The sequence below is a fragment of the Rhagoletis zephyria genome, unplaced genomic scaffold, assembly GCF_001687245.7.
Source record: "Rhagoletis zephyria isolate East Lansing unplaced genomic scaffold, Rhagoletis_zephyria_1.1 Rzeph_scaffold_00002, whole genome shotgun sequence".
NCBI lineage: Eukaryota > Metazoa > Arthropoda > Insecta > Diptera > Tephritidae > Rhagoletis > Rhagoletis zephyria.
Genome location: NW_016157086.1, coordinates 254268 through 276017, shown reverse-complemented (window position 1 = coordinate 276017; position 21750 = coordinate 254268). Strand labels below are relative to the sequence as shown.

General features: G+C 38.1%; 1 protein-coding gene and 1 long non-coding RNA gene across 3 annotated transcripts in view; one reads left to right on the top strand and one right to left on the bottom strand.

Annotated features, from left to right (window-relative positions):
- LOC108365567 (DNA fragmentation factor subunit alpha-like) overlaps positions 1 to 3185 on the bottom strand; it is a 118805-nt gene extending 115620 nt beyond the window's left edge. The window contains exons 1-2 of one of the 2 annotated variants that reach the window (XM_017619652.1): positions 2766 to 3185; positions 2071 to 2328 (exon numbers count right to left, since the gene is read on the bottom strand). In XM_017619652.1, coding sequence (XP_017475141.1) covers positions 2071 to 2100 — 30 coding nt within the window. In that variant the 5' untranslated portion in view covers positions 2101 to 2328; positions 2766 to 3185. The remainder of the gene's footprint in view (positions 1 to 2070; positions 2329 to 2765) is intronic. The other variant, XM_017619724.1, reaches the window with a different exon arrangement.
- Positions 3186 to 14405: 11220 nt separating this feature from the next.
- LOC108367592 (uncharacterized) lies at positions 14406 to 20272 on the top strand. Its single transcript, XR_001848269.1, has 3 exons — positions 14406 to 14415; positions 14452 to 14455; positions 20152 to 20272. It is a non-coding gene; the product is annotated as an uncharacterized LOC108367592 (long non-coding RNA).
- Positions 20273 to 21750: the final 1478 nt, after the last annotated feature.

Sequence of the window (21750 nt, the reverse complement as noted above, 5' to 3'; positions counted from 1 at the left end):
AGTAATATGAGGGAATCGGATCAGAGAAGTTAAGAGAAGCGAGGGCAAATCGAATAAACACCTTTTGAACTCGCTCAATCCTAGAGGCGTGACAATTATAAATAGGGCTCCATATAATAGAGGCATACTCAAGTTTAGATCATACTAAGGAATTAAATAATGCTTTCCGAGTGTAAGGGTATCTAAAATCCTTGGCATATCTACGAATAAATGCTAAATTACTATAAACTTTTGGGAGTAAATGACAAACATGATTTATAAATGAGAAATTCGAGTCGTTAGTTTCCCTACCAAAATATACGAAAGATCATTTCGTGACCTTATTGTATTAAGTGTAAGAAATACTCGTACAGAAGCAGTTAGACACTGTACATATGTAAATATGCTCATTATTAACTTAATGTCCTGCAAAGTTTTAGTTTTTGCCATATCACTCCTTATTGCTTTTACAGCGCGGCTAGGAATACTGGTAACCTTTTTTTTCCCTTCCAGTTACAAATGTTCTTCTAAAAATCGGCCACTGCACCTAACATGTAAATTTTTAAAATCTTTGTTTTATGGCAATTCTATTGTAACAGCAGCGCTCCTGCGCAACCACTGTAAAGTAACATGGACTTAATAATTGAATACTCTTAGATTATAAATTTAAGAGCACAGAAAGAACTACATATATATGCCAAAAAAAACACATATGTGTGTATGAATATAGCTTCACCCAGTTTTTGATGAGCAAAAACTAAAAGCAAGAACATACAATGAAAATTAGACCAAAAACAATAGCGCAGAGACGCCCAAAAATAGATACAAAATCAAGCTCACACGTTTTCTAATTTGTACCTACTCGGTATTGGTGCGAGAATTTTAAGCGTTGTTTTTTAACCCTGGTATTGAAATTTTTAAATATTTTTTTTGGAAAAGTGTGAAGAAGTATTTGTTAAATTAATTTTATAAAACAATACTGCTAATTATAGTTACACAAAATTTTACATCAAAAAATTTGCGCCAATGCTTACAATGCATATTTACTTTTTTTATGTACCAAAAAGTTTTTATTTGTTATCTCTATTTTTGTCGAAAGCATTTTAGAAAAACATTAAATAAAAACTTAAATCATATTTGGTACTTAATTCAAAAAAATATATATATATTTCGGGAAAAGTTGGGTGATTAAGAAAATAAAATTTTTTTGCAGGTTTTTAAGCAAAACAACAACCGACTCCAATTCTCATATTAAAATTTGGAAGTACAGCTGAATTCTTCGTGATTCAATGATCGGAACCAAATCAAATTAGTGTGGGACCACTCTTGAGGTGCTACCATTCCGATAAAAAAAAAATAATAATAATTATCAGTTAACGTGGTCCATAGATATACGGTCAGCGTAAAAACTTGCATACCTTCACGCTTACACGATTTTATTCTTTTATATGTTTTCCATATGAAATTTTTCTTTGCTTTTTTATTTTAATTACACAGTACTTGGCGAAAATGCAAGAAATACCAAGAAGTTTTGAATCTTTCAATTCGATTTCTTATAAAATAATTTTGAGTATGCAGTTTTGTAGCCCAAACAATTTTAAAATAATAATGTGCATGTTTCAAGTCGCTAAAAATTATCGTAGATTTTTGCATTTCTGTATGAAATTTAAAAAAGAAATTATTCTTGTTCTTTTTGCTATTGAATTAACCATGTATATTTTACAAAAATATAAGAAACATATTGTATGCATATTGTTGACGTTGACTGTATGTAAAAAAATATATATATATTCCGATGAATTGTTAACCTTCCTCCTTGTTTTTTGAAGTCGGTTAAAAAATAAGAGTCCAACGGACACATTAAAAATTTTTTGTTCAATATAAAATAATTGAAATTTTCCGAATTCCTTTTTTATTACGCAAATTTAACTTATAAACTTTAAAACTATTATTTCGATTCACACAGTGTAAAACAAAATTTAGTATTTTTTATGTTATTTTGACTTCAGTAGACTATCACACTTAACAGGCATTTTTTTAGAATTAAATGAAAACTACTCGCAAGTTAACGCCAAATTAAGCAAAACTTACCTTAAATGGTTTTTTGTTGTCTGCATCCATTTTTGTCTTTTTTGCACTTGTTGGCCTGTGTTGTTGGTATTGTTTTTGTATAATTTTCTGCTGACGCTTGTCAAATGCACTAGTTGCAATTTCACACTATTTTTGGTAACTATTCTTATATTTCTCGCACGCACAGTTTTTAGCTCTATTTTTGTATGTTTTCTAATTTTTGTTATGAAGAAACTGTTCTATGTTATTATTTATGTCAGTCTCATTGTTTATAACCTACTAAAAAAATTTAGTTTTGTTTTTGTCGTGCATCTGCTTTGCTTTTCTTTATTCCACTACTACTACCCCTCAACAACAGCAGCTGCTGCTGCTTCTTCTTCTGCACAAAACTGGAGCGCACGTTGTTCACACACGCAACTGCGCTCGTAGAATCGCGGCAGCGCCCAAAATATATCAACGCGTAAGTATGTAAAACAAAATGCAATAATGAAAACAAACAACGCAGCACACAAGGCAGCTGTTTGGATATGAAAATACACAGAAAATTTAAAATAAAGTCACAAAATCACTGTCCACCACTTCTATCAGCCGTAAACACTGGCGCGCTGGCTGGTAAATACAGTGCCTATCAAACTGCGCGCACTTGCAAAAGACAAAGAACCAGCCTGTGGCAAGTTAGTTATTAAAAATAAATAAATTTTTAGCGCGGTAGTAACGTTTAATTCTAACTCCTTCACCACACAATTTTCACTTTGCGATTTAATTCCTCAACTGTAGTCACTTGGCAGTCAATTAACTGCAGCCAGCAGGTAGGCGCACCTAGTTGGCGTTTTCAGTACTCTTTGTAGGTATTTCTTTCTTTGTTACTTGACGTTTTCGTTTTATTCCGTTGCTGCTGCTACTTCTGCTGGTGTTTCGCGCGAACCAACTCGTTTGCACACACAGTTGTAAGCACTGCCGGCGAATGACAGCGCAGTCACTGCTGATATGCCGTTTTATATACACTCTGTTCACCTCGTGTGCACCACTGGTCTATGTAAAACTCTGGCACATTCGTGAATCGACACAAAATCAACCAGTTTTTCACTGTTGCGTTATTTTGTCCAGCAGACAGCACAGCGCCAACGAGAATGGAGAATGAATTCGTAGGCATAAGAAACTCGCTTGCTTGGAGTAGACGATAACAGCAGTGCGAACAGCAGCAGTAGCAGCGGCGTACTTAAGCGCGAGTTATAAAGTAGCGTTCTCTCTTCTCCGAAGCTACGCTCTTAGCACTCAGCTCCTCTTGCGTTATTCTATTTACTGCAAAAACTGTACAGTGGGTAGACACCTGCGCATACTTCCTCCCCACAATGTTACTGCCTTTCATGGTGGTTCCCCCACAATTACGTTGCTGGACGTCATCGCTCTTAATTGGTGTGCTCGTTGATGAAGCTGACTATATAGCTCGTTACGTTGCACTGTTCATTCGTCCTTCCAATTTGTTTGTCTGCCTGTCTAACTGTTCGTCGTTCGTTCGTTTGCACATCCGCTCATCACTCATCCGTTCGACGTGTATCCTATGTCGTATCTGTCCGTCCGCTAAAGTTCTTAATACGCTTACACCACAACTATTGTTGTATTCTAATTCTTCTACTTCTTTTGTATGTACATATGTATGTATGGCTGCTTTTATTGTGCAAAGTATTTGGATTTCAATGCAAATACTTTCTAAGGGCTAAGGAGTATTCCACAATTTACCGAAATGCATATAATAAATGTGGTCCAATTAACATTGCGATGTCCTATGACAGGACCATATACTCAAGGTTACCAAATATTTCATAGTTCAACGAAGTACAGGTTAGGTTGGGTTAGGATAAAGTGGTTGCCCCAGACAAAGGTCACGCTTGGTAAATTAAGAGGTTTTCCTGAACGGAGACCCTTAATTTAGTCGGCGAATTCGACTAATTTCTATCGCTAAAAGCTCAGTGTTACTTAAGAAGTGCGAGTCAAAATGCTTCCACCTTAGCCTTACGAAGGTTGAACAGTCCAAAATAAAGTGTGGAGATGATTCCACCTCATCTTCCCCTTGGCAGCTGATACAAAAGTGATCAGTTGAAATTCTTAGCCTTACTGAGTGACTACCAATCGCAAAATGACCTGTCAAAATCCCCATCACTAGCCCAAGAGAGGTAACGTATTTTTCGGCACCTTTAAGGGGTAATGTTGGGTCCATTTTATTAGGAATTTAGTAGAGTAGGCAATTTCATTATCGCGAGTACGAAGTATGCGTGTTAATCTAGCACTCGCAAAGCTAACAATAGGCCCAACCATCCAAGAGTGCACCGCAGCAGGACAGAGGCATTCCTAGTTGCTCCTTGTTTGGGGATAACATTTTTAGGATGCCTTTCAAACGTCAGGTCATCAGGAATGCAGTTTCCGGCGATGTCGCTGTGACTCGGCACCTCAACTAGACTTATTAAGAAGTACTCCGACGCGATTTATGGAGAGGTCAGACATTTCTTTACCGATTTCGAGAGCACCGTCGCACCCATTAGCAGTGGGTCTACCGCTTACCTGATGGCAACTATATCCGCCTGAAAGACCCTGCGAAGCCCGGAAGCCCAAGCATAGCTTTGGTGGAGAGTTTCCGACAGAAGAAACCTCCACCAACCCTGTCTCCAACTTTTTATCCGTCCGTGAAGAAGTTTACCGTTCCCTTATTCGAGTAACCCATCCTACCCAGTCCTCTTTTGAGGGAATAGTAGTAGTAGTAATTTTATTTATCTTTAAAATTTAAATTTAAATAAATAAAAGATCATAGACAATAACAATAAATGTTGTGTGTGTTGAGGGAATATAGGTGGAGAAGGAGCTTTTGGAATACATCTCGTAGGCTCTGCAATCTATGTATTCAGGGCGAAGTCACAGCCCTCCTGAACTCAGGAGTGATATACCACCTAGTTTCCCTGAGCCTAACAACTGTTCGTGCTGCGATAATTATGTCTGCGGTATCATCAGGCGCCGTATTCCACATGACGTTAAGCACCAGAGTAGGTGAAGTTCCTAATGCTCCACTAATTCAGTGTTTTTACAAGGGTAGCCTTTTCTAGTGAGTTTCACCAGACAAGGGCTCCGTGAATCAAGTTAGGCTTAAATCTGGTTTCATAGAGCTAATGAATTACTTTGGGCGATAGACCTCATATTTTACCGATTGATATCCTACGGCGGTGCAAGGCAACCGACGTCCTTTTTTCGCTTTCCTCGATGTTGGGCTTCCACGACAGCTTCCTATCCAAGATCAATCCTAAGTACATGACCCTGTCTAAGAGTCGCGGACGAACACCCTCCACACGAAGGAAGGGCCCCAACGGGTATCTTGTACTCCCTGGTAAACACGACCAGGTCCGAATTGCTGGTATTTACCGCCTTTGATCACACACCTGGTTCAGCTAACCTTGAGCCAGATCAAAAAGGTTGTCTAGAAATCGTCCCTTAACCAAACGGTCCAATTCATTCACATAGGCGATCACCAGTCATCTAACTTTTTCCAGTTCCTCCAGAAGATCGTTTACAACCATAATCTAGAACAGGGGAGTGAGACCGGCACCTCCCCGAGTGCTCCTTTTAACTCTGCACTGAGTGCAGGTGCACTCCGCCGCGACAGTGCTGTCACGAAGTAAGCTGTATATAAGCCTTATTAGTTTGGTTTCAACCCCCAGATTATGAACAGACTTCACTATTGCCTCTGGAGTGGCTTTGTTGAAGGCCCCCTCGATATCAAGAACAGCCCCTACTGCATAATTTTTATGCGTGAAGGCTTCCTCTAACCACTTTACCAATGTGTGCAGAGCGGTATCCACCGACCTTTCCGTGCAATAAGCATGTTGAGCTTTTGAAGGACAATCCGAGGAATCGCGTTTCTTATGTACAGGTCTATCAGTCTTTCTAGCGTTTTTAGCAAACCTGAATACAGCCTTACATATAGGCCTAAAATTCCAAGTAAGCCCTTTCGGCCTTCGGGATGAGCGCCACATTTATTACCTAAGCCTTGGAAATGTACACGGCCCTCACGCAGTTCTCATAAATAGGAGGCAACCAATTACACGACTCCTCCAGAACCTTTGGAGCCGCGCAAGAAGCTGCCAAGAATGGCGCAAGAATGATGCCATCTCCGGTCGCCGGCGACTTGAAGGATTTGAACGGATTTATCGCCCAAAAGATCGGAGAAGTACAGGACCTGAAGTACAAAAAATAAATACATTTGACTGTACTGCGAAGTACGCAGTAAAAGAGCTAAAAAATAAGTGCTGTACTTCAGAAAGAAGTACGGTTGGTCACATTGCATATACTCCATCTCTGCATTACATCAGGGTACCACATTCTTACATCAGAGTACCATTGTGAGTGTCAGGAGGAGACACGTACCTATAATCGAAAGAGTATCTTCAAGTCCTTATTCTACTGAACCCATTACTATCCCTTATGAAGCCGAGGAGATTCAACCATTCCACCTACGCCTCTCGGCCTGACTGTTGAAAAAGCGTGAGCCCAAATGCTTGACCTGGCCATCGATACAAAAAGTGCAGCCTCTGCAGAGAGTACTTGTTCGTATTCGCGAAAGTTGAATCATTGGTACTATAGCACAGTGTCCTATAATGACGCCTGTAAGGACTCTTACTGCAGATCTATTGAGTTTCCGTTTGTCCCTTACCTCTTTCGTACCAGTATTCCCGTTTGTTCCACAAGCGCTCTTTGCGACCGTACCATGGATGAAAATATGCAACGGTTGCAAATGAAATATGTATTATGTTAAGCCCTTCCTAAGGTGCGCTACTCCGATTAATTTCTAGTTGTTCCCTTTGACTTTGTGGACGACTCCCCCATACTAAGAACCCGTGGGTTGCAATGGGTCTGATGACTGTGATTTACATTCCATAGAGTACGTACATTCATAGTACCCATTGCTTTTCAAAAGTCCTCTTGCACGTGTAGTATACTGCTAGAATTTCCTTGGCGCTCTCCTCTAACCAATTTTTCCAATTCAGCTCAGAATTATTCCGAGTATACTTTCGAAATAATTTCTCTTAATTTCGGCAGGGAAAAAGTATGTACTTTTGTTTTCTTCTTCTTCGAAAACTGTTGTGGAGCGGTTTACCCCCCAATCCATTCTGGCTGACCTAATTAGATATCACCTAGTACACTCTCCATTAGTTCACTTATCGTTGACAGGAATTGGCGAGTGATGAGTATCACTAAATCGTCGGCGTAGGCAACAACCCTTATTCTGTGAAGTCCCACACTGACAGGTATAGGCTTTTGATGCTTCCACCTCGTAAAACGGCAGAGGTGATTGTGATGGACCCTTAGGTTGCAGACAATGTGGAAGCGAAGCCAAAGATGAAGACGAAGCCGAATTAAGTTGTAAATCGAACGAACTACTTCACTCTGGATTTCTGGTCACTGAGGAGTACCTAGTCATGAGACAGCAATCACTGGGAAGCATCGGGAGGCTGCAGGTGGGCAAGACTCATGTTACCCTTAATCTCACAGAGTCTTGCTAAGTATTTATTTTCCTTCATTGCGCAGATGAGTTTAAAGGCAACTTGTTGGATTGTCGACTGGTCTTTTCTCGTAACACAAACACTTGACCGTGGTTGACATCCATGACAACCCCATTTTCTCTTCCTGCTTTGAAAAGGTTGAGACGGCAGAACACTTTTTGTGCTTCTTCAGCGCCTTTGCAAGGATTGGTTTTGGAGATTTTGGCAGCGATGTGATGAACACCTGAGCTCTTTTACACCCAATAATCTACACCTTTCATTCCTAGATCGCATTTATTAAAAATTAGAAGCGAACACGAAAACAGTAAAATGGCCGGCCTGCAGTCTGAGTTAGTTCCGACAAAAAGAAAATGCAGCGGAATGTAATTTCGATTTCCTATTAGATCCTTGTGTTAAATTCTCCAAAGATATTTATCTGAATTATAGATTTTCCCCGCAGGGTATGTATGTAAATTTGTATATAGTTATTAGAATGTTAGCATCATTGAACCCAGTGTCTATCTGACTGTCTGCCAGCAATGAAAATAGCAACACTAGCCATAAAAAGCAGCAGACACTAGAATCGTGACCGCAAAACATGGCGGTGATGGCAACAGCGACAACGACAACGACGGCGGTAACATCAACAACAACAACAACAACAACGTTGACAACAAGAGCAACAACAACAACAAAATTAACAACAACAACAATAAGCATTTAGTAAGCGCTGTGGCAGCAAAGGCTCATAAAATAGCATATTTATAGGCGCACTCACAGCTTAACAACAGCAAAAACAAAAATCAAACAAAAGTAGAAACCCACGAGTTGGCAGCCGAAGCAGCTACGCGGACAACGAACAACAGTTAACTAGAACAATATCGACAATAAAAAACAAAAAAAAACAACCTAACCATCGCACAGCGCACTGTGGTATTTCGTCGAAAAAAATAAAACTTTTTAAATATTAAATTTTTATACATATTTGAATGGTGTGGCCTGACATAGATTTTTTTTTTGTTTACTTAAGCAATGTGTTTTTCTTATAAATTTTCTGTTTATTGTTTTGGTTGCAGGTTCATATGTAAATATAGCACCTACTAGACAAAATAGAGAAAACATCAGGGCAGTCGACCAAATATTTTAATAAATATAAGCCGTCAAAAATTACACTTTATAAAGGGTGAACACACCAAAACTGCGACACTTAGAAACTACCACCAGAAACAAACTAGAAGGCTTTGAAATTATTTTTTTTTTTTTTGTATTATATAACTTGGAAGTTTAGATGTTATTAAAATGTTAAAATATTAGTTATTATTTGCTCCATATGCAAGTGATCGGTATTTTCATCGCACACGCGCCATCATGTTCTGCACGACTGCATCATCGACATTACGCGATGCGCACAACTACTTTGTTTTGCACTCTTCAATAATTTTCACTCTTTCACCTGTTTTCTTCAAGATTCCTTTGACAATTGACCAATATTCCCCAATAGGACGTGGCTCTGGGCTATTGGGTGGATTGCAGTCGTGAGGTACAAAATTGATGTTATTTGCATTATACCACGGCAATGTGTCCTTGGCATAGTGGCAGGTTGCCATGTCCGCCTAGAACGATGGCCTACTCCTTATCTGTTGATAAATGACAGAAGACGCCTTTTGAGGCACTCATCCCGATAAACTTGATCATTCATTGTCCCGGATGGGAAAAAAGGGCTGCTCTTACGGCCGCAGGAACAAATAGCTTGCCAAACCATGTGGTTTTTGGAAATTTGGACTTCATTTTCAGCTTACAACTTTCAGGGGCATCTTGACGACTTGCAGCAGTATAAAAATCTTGACCTGCAATATATTTTGAATTCTTATAGCAGTAGGTTTCGTAGTCCATAACAATGCAGTTGTATTTATTAATTTAGAATTCATACAACTTCCGAATGCGGGATTTCGCTGTAACATTCTACTTTGCGCCTCGGTCTGGCGCTGTTTGAGCTGTAGAACATCTCAATGAAGCTTTCCGCTTTACCTTTTGTACGAAAAACTGCGATCTCCGTACGGATTTTGCAACATAACGCGACAAAATCTTCGGATCTCGCGAAAACGCACTGAGGACCTTCCGAGCACTGTTTTTATCACTTTGACCATGCTAACCCCCGCTCCCTGGTTTTCTCGTAACTGTCAGGCCTTATTTGTACCGATTAAAACCCTGCAAACTGTCGAATAGTGCACTCTTTAATTTTTTAGCAATTTTACGTGTACTTAAGGCCGGATCATTTATAAACTCGTGCAAAATGGTTTGTCTCGTTTCTAGCTCGGTTGCCATTTTTAACTCAACTAGGAATCAAATTCAAATGAAATTTCTTCTACGTTCAACTAAGGTCATGGTCAACTTATGGTATTTGAATTTCAAAATATTGAATTCGTTTTGGGTAAGTTATAAGCTTCCCAAAGTGTCGCAGTTTTGGTGTGTTCACCCTTTAAATGCTAACTTTGGCACTTTTGGTGGACAAAAACTATGTTTCGTTCGACTTCCTACTATAAAAAAATGAAAGACCTTGATATTTTCCATCGATTTTTGAAAAAAAAAATTTTGCACATACATACATATTGCGACTTTTAACATAACCTCATATAGTATTGATAGCATTTATGGTATTTTTAAGGCGTGTTTGGGGTTAAGTTTGCATGGGAAGTATGTGTTAAATTAAACCGATTACGCCCATTTTTCGAATGTATAGTTATAATATTTTTACAACCATATGGCCTTTTAAGGCGTTTTTGAGGTTAGTTTTGTATGGGTGGTATGCTTTTAAATCAACCGATTATGCCCAATTTTTGAGGGTTCACACATAACTTTATTAAAAATATATGAACAAATTTTCGGTCTCATATATTCATGGGTGTGTTTTTAAAGCATTTTAAGGCATTTTTGAGGTTAGGTTTGTATGGGAGGTATGCTTTAAAATAAATCGTTGCGTCTATTTTTTTGAGTTCATATATTATGTTATAACAAACATATGGACTAAATTTCGGACTCATATATTCATCTGTGCACTTTTTATGGAATTTTTAAAATGTTTTTGAGGTTAGGTTTATATGAGAGGTATGCTTTAAAATAAATCGATTACGTCAATTTTTCGTTTTTTTCTTTAATTTATGTCCATAAATGTAACATACGGGAAATTGAGGTTCTACGCCGATTGCTTCTAATTTTTTCCAAAAAATGTATGAGGCTGTACCACTATGCACCGCAGAGCTTTAGGGCCAGACACAAAAACAAAAGAAAAAATTGAAAAAGTCAAGCGTCATGTATGTATGTATATGTAAATATGTATATGTGTAAGTAAATACGCCTTAAAATATGCGTCGTCGTGTATGTATTGAAGACAATTTCGCGACGTTTGCCGTAAAAATCAATACGCTGAACCGCTGGGGCAGCGAGCGCGCAACAACGTAGGACGGGCCAGACACTGTGTACGTGAATGGCAAATGAGTGAGATATAGTAAGAGCTAAAAAGAGGGATAGAAAAATAAGTTGTATGAAGCGAAGGGAAGTCAGTGGCAGACAATAATGCTGCAGGCGTGCTGAGTATTTAGGTGCAAGCGTAGGTCACAATGAACCTGCAGGCGCTCACCCACTGTTGCCGCCTAAGCGCTCCTGCTGAGACAAAAGACTGAGTTTTGCCTTTGCTTTCGGTTTTCTTTTTAGTGCAGCTTAATGGAATTGGAAATTGAGAGAGGTATAGGCAAAAATATAGGAGTAGTTGTGCTCACTAAATAGTTGAAATTTTAATACAATAAAAGATTTAGTGAAAGCCGCGGTAATAACTCGACGCGCAGACGAGTGCCGTTGTTGCTTGTTAAGCAGCTTGCTATATTTATTTGTATGCATTTCTACGCGCTTTCCTAAGCCACCTTTTACGGCTACGCGCCTCAAAGTAGGTTGCATATTTTAGCGTAGATATTCCACGCAATTTCCTCGTGACTGCTCTGTGACAACTGCTTCCATACAATCACATAGCAAAAACTACTGTTTAGTCTCGCTTTTCGTTTCTTTTTTACAAGCTATTTTTTATTTTTTTTTCTTTTCTCTACTTCCCTTTCATTTGCGCTCCTTCCACCCTCACTATCTCAACTCTGAGCCAGCATGCATGAATGAACGGTGTTTGCCCGTTACCTCGACCCATACTCGAGCGCGTGGTCGCTACGCAAGGCATGACGGGAAGAGCCCTCTATTTGAATGGCTGCATCCGGCTAGTATATATCCGCGCGGCTGTATGCTGTTGGCTGACTTTATATTTGCGAGCGCATTGCTTACTTGTTTACTCGTTTTTCTACGCTTGAATGGGTTCGAGCTCATTGACTTGGTGGTTGGGTTGATGAGCGCTGGCGAATAAAGATTGCGGTGCGTTCAAGAGGGCGAAAAAAATCGTGTCACGCTCGCAATGCATTTTGGTCTGTGATGCGACGGAATGCAAGATGAACGTATCAGATGAATGTCAGCACAGTTTTTTAACCTGGTTTTATATGCTGTTTTTCCCTTTTATACATAAATATGTATAGCTTTGTAGGTAAGCCGCATAATCAAGCGAAAGATAGCAGAAAAACTGATATCGCAACTTTGCAATTTAATGAGCTTTGGGAAAATGAAACTGATGATTCGTGTGCCATTTTCTTATTTAATTTACTAAATGAGAGAGTCTTTATTTAATTTGTAATTCTTTCTGTGTCATTGCATTTTCGCAATGTAGTGCAAATTCGGTTCCATTATATGTAATAATAGCCATATAGAGTGTTGATATGTTTAGAAAGGACTTACACTAACGACCCGTTAGAAGTATTTATTTACATATCAGCGATCGCGTAAGGACAATTGGGACGACTAGGAATGACGTGCCGCTTTAAACAAAGAAAATGTCGGCTATAGGACCACATTACGATCGATATAGGTAACAATGAAAAAAGAAAACAAAAGCGCCCGGTGATTCTAAAATAATGCTAAGAGACTTACGGGAAGTTTTAAGACAAATGGAGATATTTGAAAGAAAACGACAACCTAATTACCGCAAGCAGATACGGCGATGAGCATTTCCACCAGCTCCGTCGGAATTGGGAAGGGCCTCTTCATCCATGTCCGAGAATTCCCCGACTTTCCCTACTATTCTTTATAATATCCTCTTGAAAATTACAACAAAACTGAATGTGTGTCTCTCTTATTATTTGAAAGGAAACTCAGGAAAGAAACAATTTTGAAAAAAATTTATTCTTTTAAGATTTGATATTTTTGACCGCCATATTGGACCTGCCATTTTGGATTTTTGCAAATCTGACTTCATATTCGTAACCAGCGACCTCAAGAACCCATTATTGCCAAGATAAAAGTAAATCCATCAATATTTATAAACAAAACTTTGAGGTTAGAAAAAAAATTCTAAAGTGATGGATCAAACCGGACTTCAGATTCGTTTTCAGCTATCCTAAAAACATATTAAACACCTCTTCTGATCAAATCAACCTTGAAAACTGAGTTTCCATTTTTTTACGAATCGAGATAGATATAGACAAATGTATACATAAACGATCAGAATGAAAAGAGAAATCGATTAAGCCATGTCTGTCTGTCCGTCCGTCTGTCCGTCTGTCCGTCCGTCCGTGTACACGATAGCTCGAGCAAAAATTGAGATATCTCAACGAAATTTGGTATGTAGGTTTCCATTTATCCAAGGTAGGTTGGTATTGAAAATAGGCGAAATCGGACTGTAACCACGCCCACTTGCCATATAACGGTAATTTAGAGAAATACGAAAACTGTGATATTTTAGTAACTACTGGAGATTATTCACTCAAAATTGATATTTACAATAAGTTTTACACGAAAAATAAGGATATTATAAATTTTCGGAAAATGGGCGTAGCCACGCCCACTTATGGTTACATGCGTATATCTTGGTAACCGCTGCACCAATTTCTTCCAAACTTGGCACAGTTATTGGCCTTCACACAACATACCAAATGGCCGAAATTTTTTAAAATCGGACAATAACCACGCCCACATCCCATATAACGGTAATTTAGAGAAATACAAAATCTTCAATAAATCAGTAAATATTAAAGCTAATTTATTCAAAATTGATGCTTGCGCCAATTCTTAACCAAGAAATATGTTTGTGATACAATTTTGGAAAATGGGCGCCCACTTATGATCACATATATGTATCTCGGTAACCGTTCTAGCGATTTGTAAATCGGACTAGAGTTACGCCCGCTTTTCGTATATATTTCAGAAATGCTTGAAATTTCAATATTTCGAAATTTAAGGACGCTAATTTACTCAAAATTGGTACACCCCGGCTTACCATGTAGCGGTAGCTTTCGTAAAGGTGAAAAAACATATATTTAATACGTGCGCCGGGTATTTAATGTTCGGCTTTGCCCGAACTTAAACTTTCATACTTGTTTTAATTAGATTTCTTAGAAAAATTTTGAGTGCACTTTTTTGGCAGTTTTTTGTTGTTGGAGGTTTCCGATAGTATCGCGATATTGGCTCCCATTCATCGATAGTGGTATCCAATTGAAACTATCGATATTATCGATAGTGCCATCGGTAGTTTTGCAGCTATACTGTTGGCAACTTCAAAGTTTTTTCGGGTATTTATTTAGCTTATCATACATTTTTATATTCACGAAATATTGTTTTAAATTATCGGCATACCTTAAATCAAAGGACAAAAGAGTTCGCAAAGTGGGGAATGCACCATCAAAGAACTATATTTCCTTTGTCGTAATTACGAAAGTAAATAGCGCAATTCACTTTGTTCGGAGAACAATTCACAAAACTCGTTTCTACAATTCATGCAATTTCATTCACCCCAAAGAAAAGTCAACCGCGAGCAGCAAAAATCGTTGAACTCAACAAGGGAAATGCACGAAATGCTTTGTGTGTATTTATGAATAGCTGTGCGTTGACAAAAAGAAACGAGAAAAAAAATACGTAGGTACAATGCATATGTACGTACGTAAATATGTGCATTAGGGCGGGTAATTTTTTTTTTTTAATTTTCGCGTAAGTCTAAAAAAATTTGCCGAAGTAACCACGGGCCTAGAATCAATTTGGAGTTTGCCCTAATTGCGAAAATAAGTTTCGGAGAAAATGTGAAATTATTCACTGTTGCGCCCTCTTGTGTATGTTTTAAGAAAAAGTTAAGTGCAGAAATGGTTTTCCTATACCAAAACAAACCCCGTATAGAACGTTTTTATACAAACCTTAAGCACTTCTTTCCGACACTACAGCAAAGTGCTAAAAAGCTATAGTCGAAAAAATCTCCCATACAAATTGACCCGCCCTAATGAACATACATACGTAAGTCGCAGTGGATAATGGAAGCCGTAAATGAAAGCGGATGAAAATGAAATGCTTTAAAAGCGATTTAAAAAATAAGTTTATAAAAAATGTTTGATAACGAAAGAAAATGTAAAGAGATAAAGCTCCCCACTGATGTGCGACCATGTGGAATGCGTCCGCACACAAAGATAAAGAAAAGTCAAAAAGTTGTTGGCCACAAAGGTGTATGGCTAAGCTCTCAGACGAGGCAGCACAAAGGATTTACTAAAAATAGAAAACGCGAATGAAATCACTGAAAAAGCAACGGAACGGCAAGCAACGTGATAACGCTTGAAATAAAAAATAATTTTTTGAGGAAATGTTGGCGAAATGCAACTACTATGTGGCTTGCACGCCACCGAGCACAAAGCAGTTCAAACCTACCCGCACCCGCAGCACCACCAACACTACAACATCACCCTACCAACCATTGCAACACCTTGGCCGCCTTTTCTTAGCGCAACCACATACAAAATACAACAACAAAATGCCAGAAACTTTTAATGAAAGGCATAAAATGAATTAACAAAATCTGCCTCAAAGCGGTGTAAATGCATCACGCCGTTACGTTGGCAATGCAGCGCGCTGTTGCATTTTGCTGTTGCACAAACTGGCATAAATGCTGCTGCGGCCAATGGCTGATATGCAACAACTTTCGCCGCGACTGGTGCATAGAGAATCCATGAAAGGTTAACTAAATGAAGCAAACGCTCAGGTACAATAAACATTGCGCACTCACGCACGCACACACACGCGCACACTTGAAATGACACGTTCGTGACAGCACGCATAAATCTAGGTCAAATTATGCTGGGCCATAGCCTCCTAGAAGGGCACTGAGCGCTGCATATGGATACGGTGAGTGGCAGAGCACGCAGTGCGAACGAGTAAGTGAGCATTTACATATTTACGTGTTGTGTAGCATACTTTGAGGCTATTTGCATGGCAGGTAAACACAACTGGTTGGTTGTGCGGAAGTAATGCGTGTGGCAATGAATAAAAATAAATAAAATACAATAAATGCGGAATCGATTTTTGTAGGTTTTAAAGCAGTATATATGTATATACATATGTATGTATGTGTATTGAAGCCGCTTACCTTTTCATGTGAATCCACGTTTACCTTATTGCCTGTATTTTTGCTTGTTTTGATTGGCTGCCTCTTCATTCGCGCGTAACTAGGACATGTGCCAATAATGCAATTTTCATGCTGCTTCACAGTAAAATGCCCTGCAACAGCAACAGCAACTACAGCAATGTTTACTTTAACCAAAAAAGCAACAAAAAGTCGCAAACATTTGTCCTGCCTAACTGTAATTCTACGCCCGCTTGATGACGTCATCCATGTCGAGAATCGCTGCAATTGACGTTGCAAAAATTATAAGCAGCACAAAAAATAAATAGTTCACTCGCTTCTGCTCTACTTGCAGGTAGGCTCCTGTTCTCTTACACCATGCCTTAAATCTCTTATTTTTTAACATTTCTAATTTCTTTTTTGTCACGGAAAGTCAGTTAATGCAACGAAAAGCGTTGCAGGTTTGTACTCGTTTTATGCTATGTATGCACTCTAGTCTTGAATGCATCTACAAGGCAAATTCTACATGCATACACATACATATACGGAGGAATGTTGAAACACATACACATGTACTTTTGCTCTTACAAATTTTGCTCTCCAATTTTCTAAGGCTTGCCATATATCAATTTAATACTTAGTCATCCTTCAGAATTGTTCGTTTGCCTAAGAAAGTGAGCCTTCCAAAATTTTTTGGAGTTTAATGGGTGACTTTCCTTCTGTCAGTCCTTAAGAGTTGACTTCATTCCCTTGGCCTAAAATGTCGTTACAAAGGTTCGGAAACGTGAAGTCGCATTTCCAGGATTACGTGCGAAGCATCAAGCAATTTTCCAACACAATTGTCGGTATACGTATTATTGATGTAGTTATCGATATATTATATACTAGCAAATGCCTGGCTTGCTTGGCGACGCTTTATAAGAACTTTTACGTTGACCAATACAAAAATGGGGTTGCTATGCAAAAACGGTTTGTAATGTAAAATTTATTAGTTTAGGTTGAAAGGACTAAAGAGCAGAACCTTGCTTACTCATAGGCCGAGAATAATAGCGCTGAGATAGCATTTGGGTTAAGTACTAATATTCTTCGATGTTATGAGCTCTTATTTCCACTTGTGAGATATCTGTACGTATTGCAAGGTTTGCCAAGAGTGCGTAATCTTCTATAATCATCCTGTTTCCAGGATGAAAGTTTACCCGTTCATACGGGGTCATTGATATTCCTACCAGGGATTGGCATTGGTTGATCGTCAACTGTTCATACTCATTCAATACCGCTGCTTTGTATGACTGAGCAGCGGCGTTGGCTTAGTAGTATCGATATCTAAACGAAATTAGAGGATGACTGAACACGAGCGCATTGCGTGCTGTCTTGCAAATACAGCCACCACAAGTGAACGATGCTTATAACTGCTCATACTGATATTGACTTCGGCAAATCTGTACTCTGAATGATCGTGCACGAAACCAGCAAACGTGGCAGTTGAACGGCTCCGAAAACATGAGAGTCATCATTTGTTGCAGAAGTCGTTTGACTTGTTGCTGAAAATCATCTGACTTGTTGCTGAAAGCCATTTGACTTGTTGCTGAAAATCATCTGACTTGTTGCTGAAAATCATCTGACTTGTTGCTGAAATGACGACGAATGTGGTAAAGGGTAATTTATCGTCTCGTATGCATGTATGTATGTATTTATAGCGCGTCTACCATTCAATTGCATTGCTCACTGCTGGCTAGTTGTGAATATGCATACGTACGTAAGTATGTATGTATGTACATATCAATGCTTCATTTCAAACAAGCAAGTGTCTTTGAATGTTTTTGAACTACAGTATCATCACTTCGGCAACACGTCAAACGCGCCTTCAGCAACAAACCAAAGGCTGCGGTTTGACTCTGCAACAAATCAAGTTAGCTAACTGCGGCATCTTGCCTTCGCCAGTCTTTCACATAAGCTGTCATGCTTTCGGCAACCGTCCAAAGCAGTATCGTGCTTTTGGCAGTCGATCAAATACGGCGGTTGCTGGTTTCGTGCACGATCATTCGGAGTACAGATTTGCCGAAGTCAATATCAGTATGAGCTGTTATAAGCATCGTTAACTTGTGGTGGCTGTATTTACAAGACAGCACGCTTTGCGGTGGTGTTCGTTCATCCTCCGTTTTTAACGTGAGTAGGCTTAAAGTCACAAAAACAGCACCCTTTGCCAATGTCTGATTCCTACCGTATTTTTCTTAATCATTTATATTCCTACCGTATTCTTTTTATCATAAAGTTAATACCCGTTACTCCTGGTCATACGATAAAGACGGGGTCTCTAAATATCTCGACTCCGGCGCCATCTGTCGGCACCATTTTTTGCGATGCAGAGCAGAATTTCATGTGACATATGATTCCGAAGTTATGGTTGATTAAAAATGTCACGCCTATGGGAGGTGCATCGCCCTTTGTCAGGTTTCATTTATACCCGAGGTTACGTCCGAGGTCACTCTCTATATACCAGTTAAAGCCCCATGAAAATCCTTTCAGTAGTTCCGGAGATTAGTGAGTTCAAACAGACAAACAATGTACAGTTTTATTATAGTATAGATTATTATTATTATTTTTATTATTATTATTATTATTATTATTGGTCTATAAAAGATATTCTGACAAACATATTCTGAGCGTTCAGAATATATGAGTCTGAAAGGAGTCCTAGGTGGGTAAGAAATATGAGCTTCAAAAACCAAAAATGTGTGACTCTTATATGAATATTTTAGGAGTTATAAATGATCGAAGTTAGGAGCCAGCACTTTGTGGCTATATAAAAACAATAAAGATTCGAAATTTATATCTAAACTTGTTTATACAGAAATTGAAAATATTTAGAAAACAAAAATATACAAAATTTAGCTGCAGCTGCTGCTATTAAATGTATGCTGGAATGTTTATATGAACTGAGGTATGTACTTATATACATACATGTGTATAGTATTTGAAGTTCAATAAGAGTTGAAAAATAAGGCCAATATGGCTCAAAGAACAACATAAAATAAGAGTCCGAATGAATTTATTTATGAGCACTATAAGATACATTTAAGAGCCTCGAAAAAACTCTGAAACGATTCATATATGAAGCCAATAAGAGTCCCATATGACTCATTTGGAGGCTCATTTGATGTATGAATTTAAGCTCATATAAGTCGACCTTCGGAGGAAGGAAAACACACTAATTTCGGGCTCTTAAATGAGCTCATTATGAGCGTAAAGGCTCCGAAATGGGACTCCTTAAAGACTAATTTATGACTCCAAATGTATATTTCATTAACATGTACATATCTCTCGCTCATAGGGAAAGCACTAATTGAATTTTGTTTTTCGTTTTGCGCATGCATTTTCTTTTTGCTTTAAAATTTCAATACTTCACAAATTAAAAAAAATAGTTTTTATCGATAAGTCAATGCTGAAACCACAACCTTTATTTCCTTTTAAATAAATTTCTTTTAATTCCGCAAATTAGAAATTCGCTAGAAATGTAAATACATAATTAATTCCAAATGTCAATTCTTGACTCAAGGGAATGCTTCGAACTATGTATATCCGCTTAATTCACAGAACATGCTTTTCATGTGAGCGTTTTCAAAATATCTAATTAATTTGTATGTACAAAATCCCATAGTGATACACGAAACACAAAGAAATTTAAATAAATCAGTTTCTACCTACCGATTATCACTTACGGATTCTTAGAAATACGCCACTCTTGTAAGACACAAAACTCCGCGAGAAACGTTTAACCTCGTATGTATCTATGTTCAAGACCGTATTCAATATGTACGAACGACACTAATTACTATTTCAGTTGAAAAAAAATATCAATAACGAAAAATAAACATTGGCATATGTTGATGCCGTTGAAAAGCAAAATTGTATTCAAAAGAATTTGGTGCAAAGTAAATTTTGTTTGCAAAGATTGGTATATCTTTTTTGTCCACATTCCAGTTTTGATAAAATATAGCCTATGTCACGTCCGAGGTCACTGTCTAGATAACAATTAAAGCCCCACGAAAATCCATTCAGTAGTTCCGGAGATTAGTGAGTTCAAACAGAAAAACAATCTACAGTTTTATTATAGTATAGATATATTTTTGTCAGTTTCAAAGGGATTCAGTAGCGCATTTCAAGGTCACTGAGCACCCTGTACTGGTAACAGTAGAAAATTGAATGTTCGTATAGATATTACAAATGCCAAAAGGATAAAACAAAGAGGGTGCCCTGTTTTCTACGATGACATTTTTTTAGCACATACAAAATTATAACCCCTCTAATATGTATACATACATATGTACATACAGTAACGAACAAAAGTATTGGCACAGAAAATTTTTCGCAATATATACAAAATTGTTTATTCTAATTTCTTTTCCATAATTTTTTATACAAATACAATTCATACTTCACCAAAAATCATAGAAATAAAATCTCTAAACTTTTCAGTATGAAATCATTTTCAACGAAAAATTTAATCAGACAAATTTCAGGAAAACAGCCGAAAGCGCATCCGTTTCACAATAATTTTCGATAGTCTTCTGTACATATGTATGTTTCCGATGAGCACTTTGGGGGGATAATGGATGCGAAAAACGACCGGAAACCGAATGAAAAACAGGGTTTCATACGAAATGCTTGCCATTTTCGGATACATTTCCGGACATTTTGCTGGCTGGGATGTTACATAAAAAATAAGAATTTTAAAAATTTATTTATTTATTTTGGCCATCCAGTTTGTAATAATACTTTTGTAAAGAAAAAATTTGCTAATTTCTAATTTAAAAAAAAAACAGCCAAATTCGAAAAAAGGAAAAAAACTACCAAGTTTGGTTGGAAGCAACCAACAGTGGCAACCGTGGTTAAAAGTTTAAAGTTATGCTACACTCTCAGAATGCACCTCTAATTTTTTGCTGCTCTCTGTTTATCTGACTCTCTACAGTCATCACCTGCATTCTGCAGGCTGCATATATTGCTCTTCCATAGGCATATATGTATGTACATATATATTTATATCATTCTAGAAACTACGAGTACACTCTTGTGACCCAGCTTCATACGCCATGGCATACGCTGTTAACGTACAGACGACCGACAGCAACATGCAATTTGGCTCATCTCGAAGCCAATGATCCCTAACAGTGTTATCACCCGAAGTAACCACCCCCTGTGTCGCATCTTCATTCACTTTCTAACACCCTAACGCTCAGTTTGGATTTGGTATTTGCACAGTGAGAAGCGCCCGCTGATAGAAATCAAACACCCTCCGACAGCTAACAAGAGTTGGGTCATTGAACCGGGTAGCTGTGGTTGCCAGCCAATGCACTTAATGGATGTTTGCACTACTCGAATGCAGGCGTTGCCTTATGCTATTCACATGCACACATAATAGTTGTTGCTTTATATATACTAGATGTAGTTTGTTTTGTTTGGCTTCCTTTTGTTTTTTTTTTGTCCTGATAAATGCCACTACAACAGTTTTTAATGCTACTCTCCTTCTTTTTATTGCTGGTATTTTCAATGCTTTTCAGACTTTTATTTACACGAAGCCCTTACTGCGCTCAATAGCAAGGAAACTTATGTAAATCAAATGTGCATACATACAAATATGTACGTAGTGTAGGGGTATGCAGGGTGTATATGTTTGTAAGTGAATTGGGGACACACTAATATTTTGTTGTCACCTCTGAC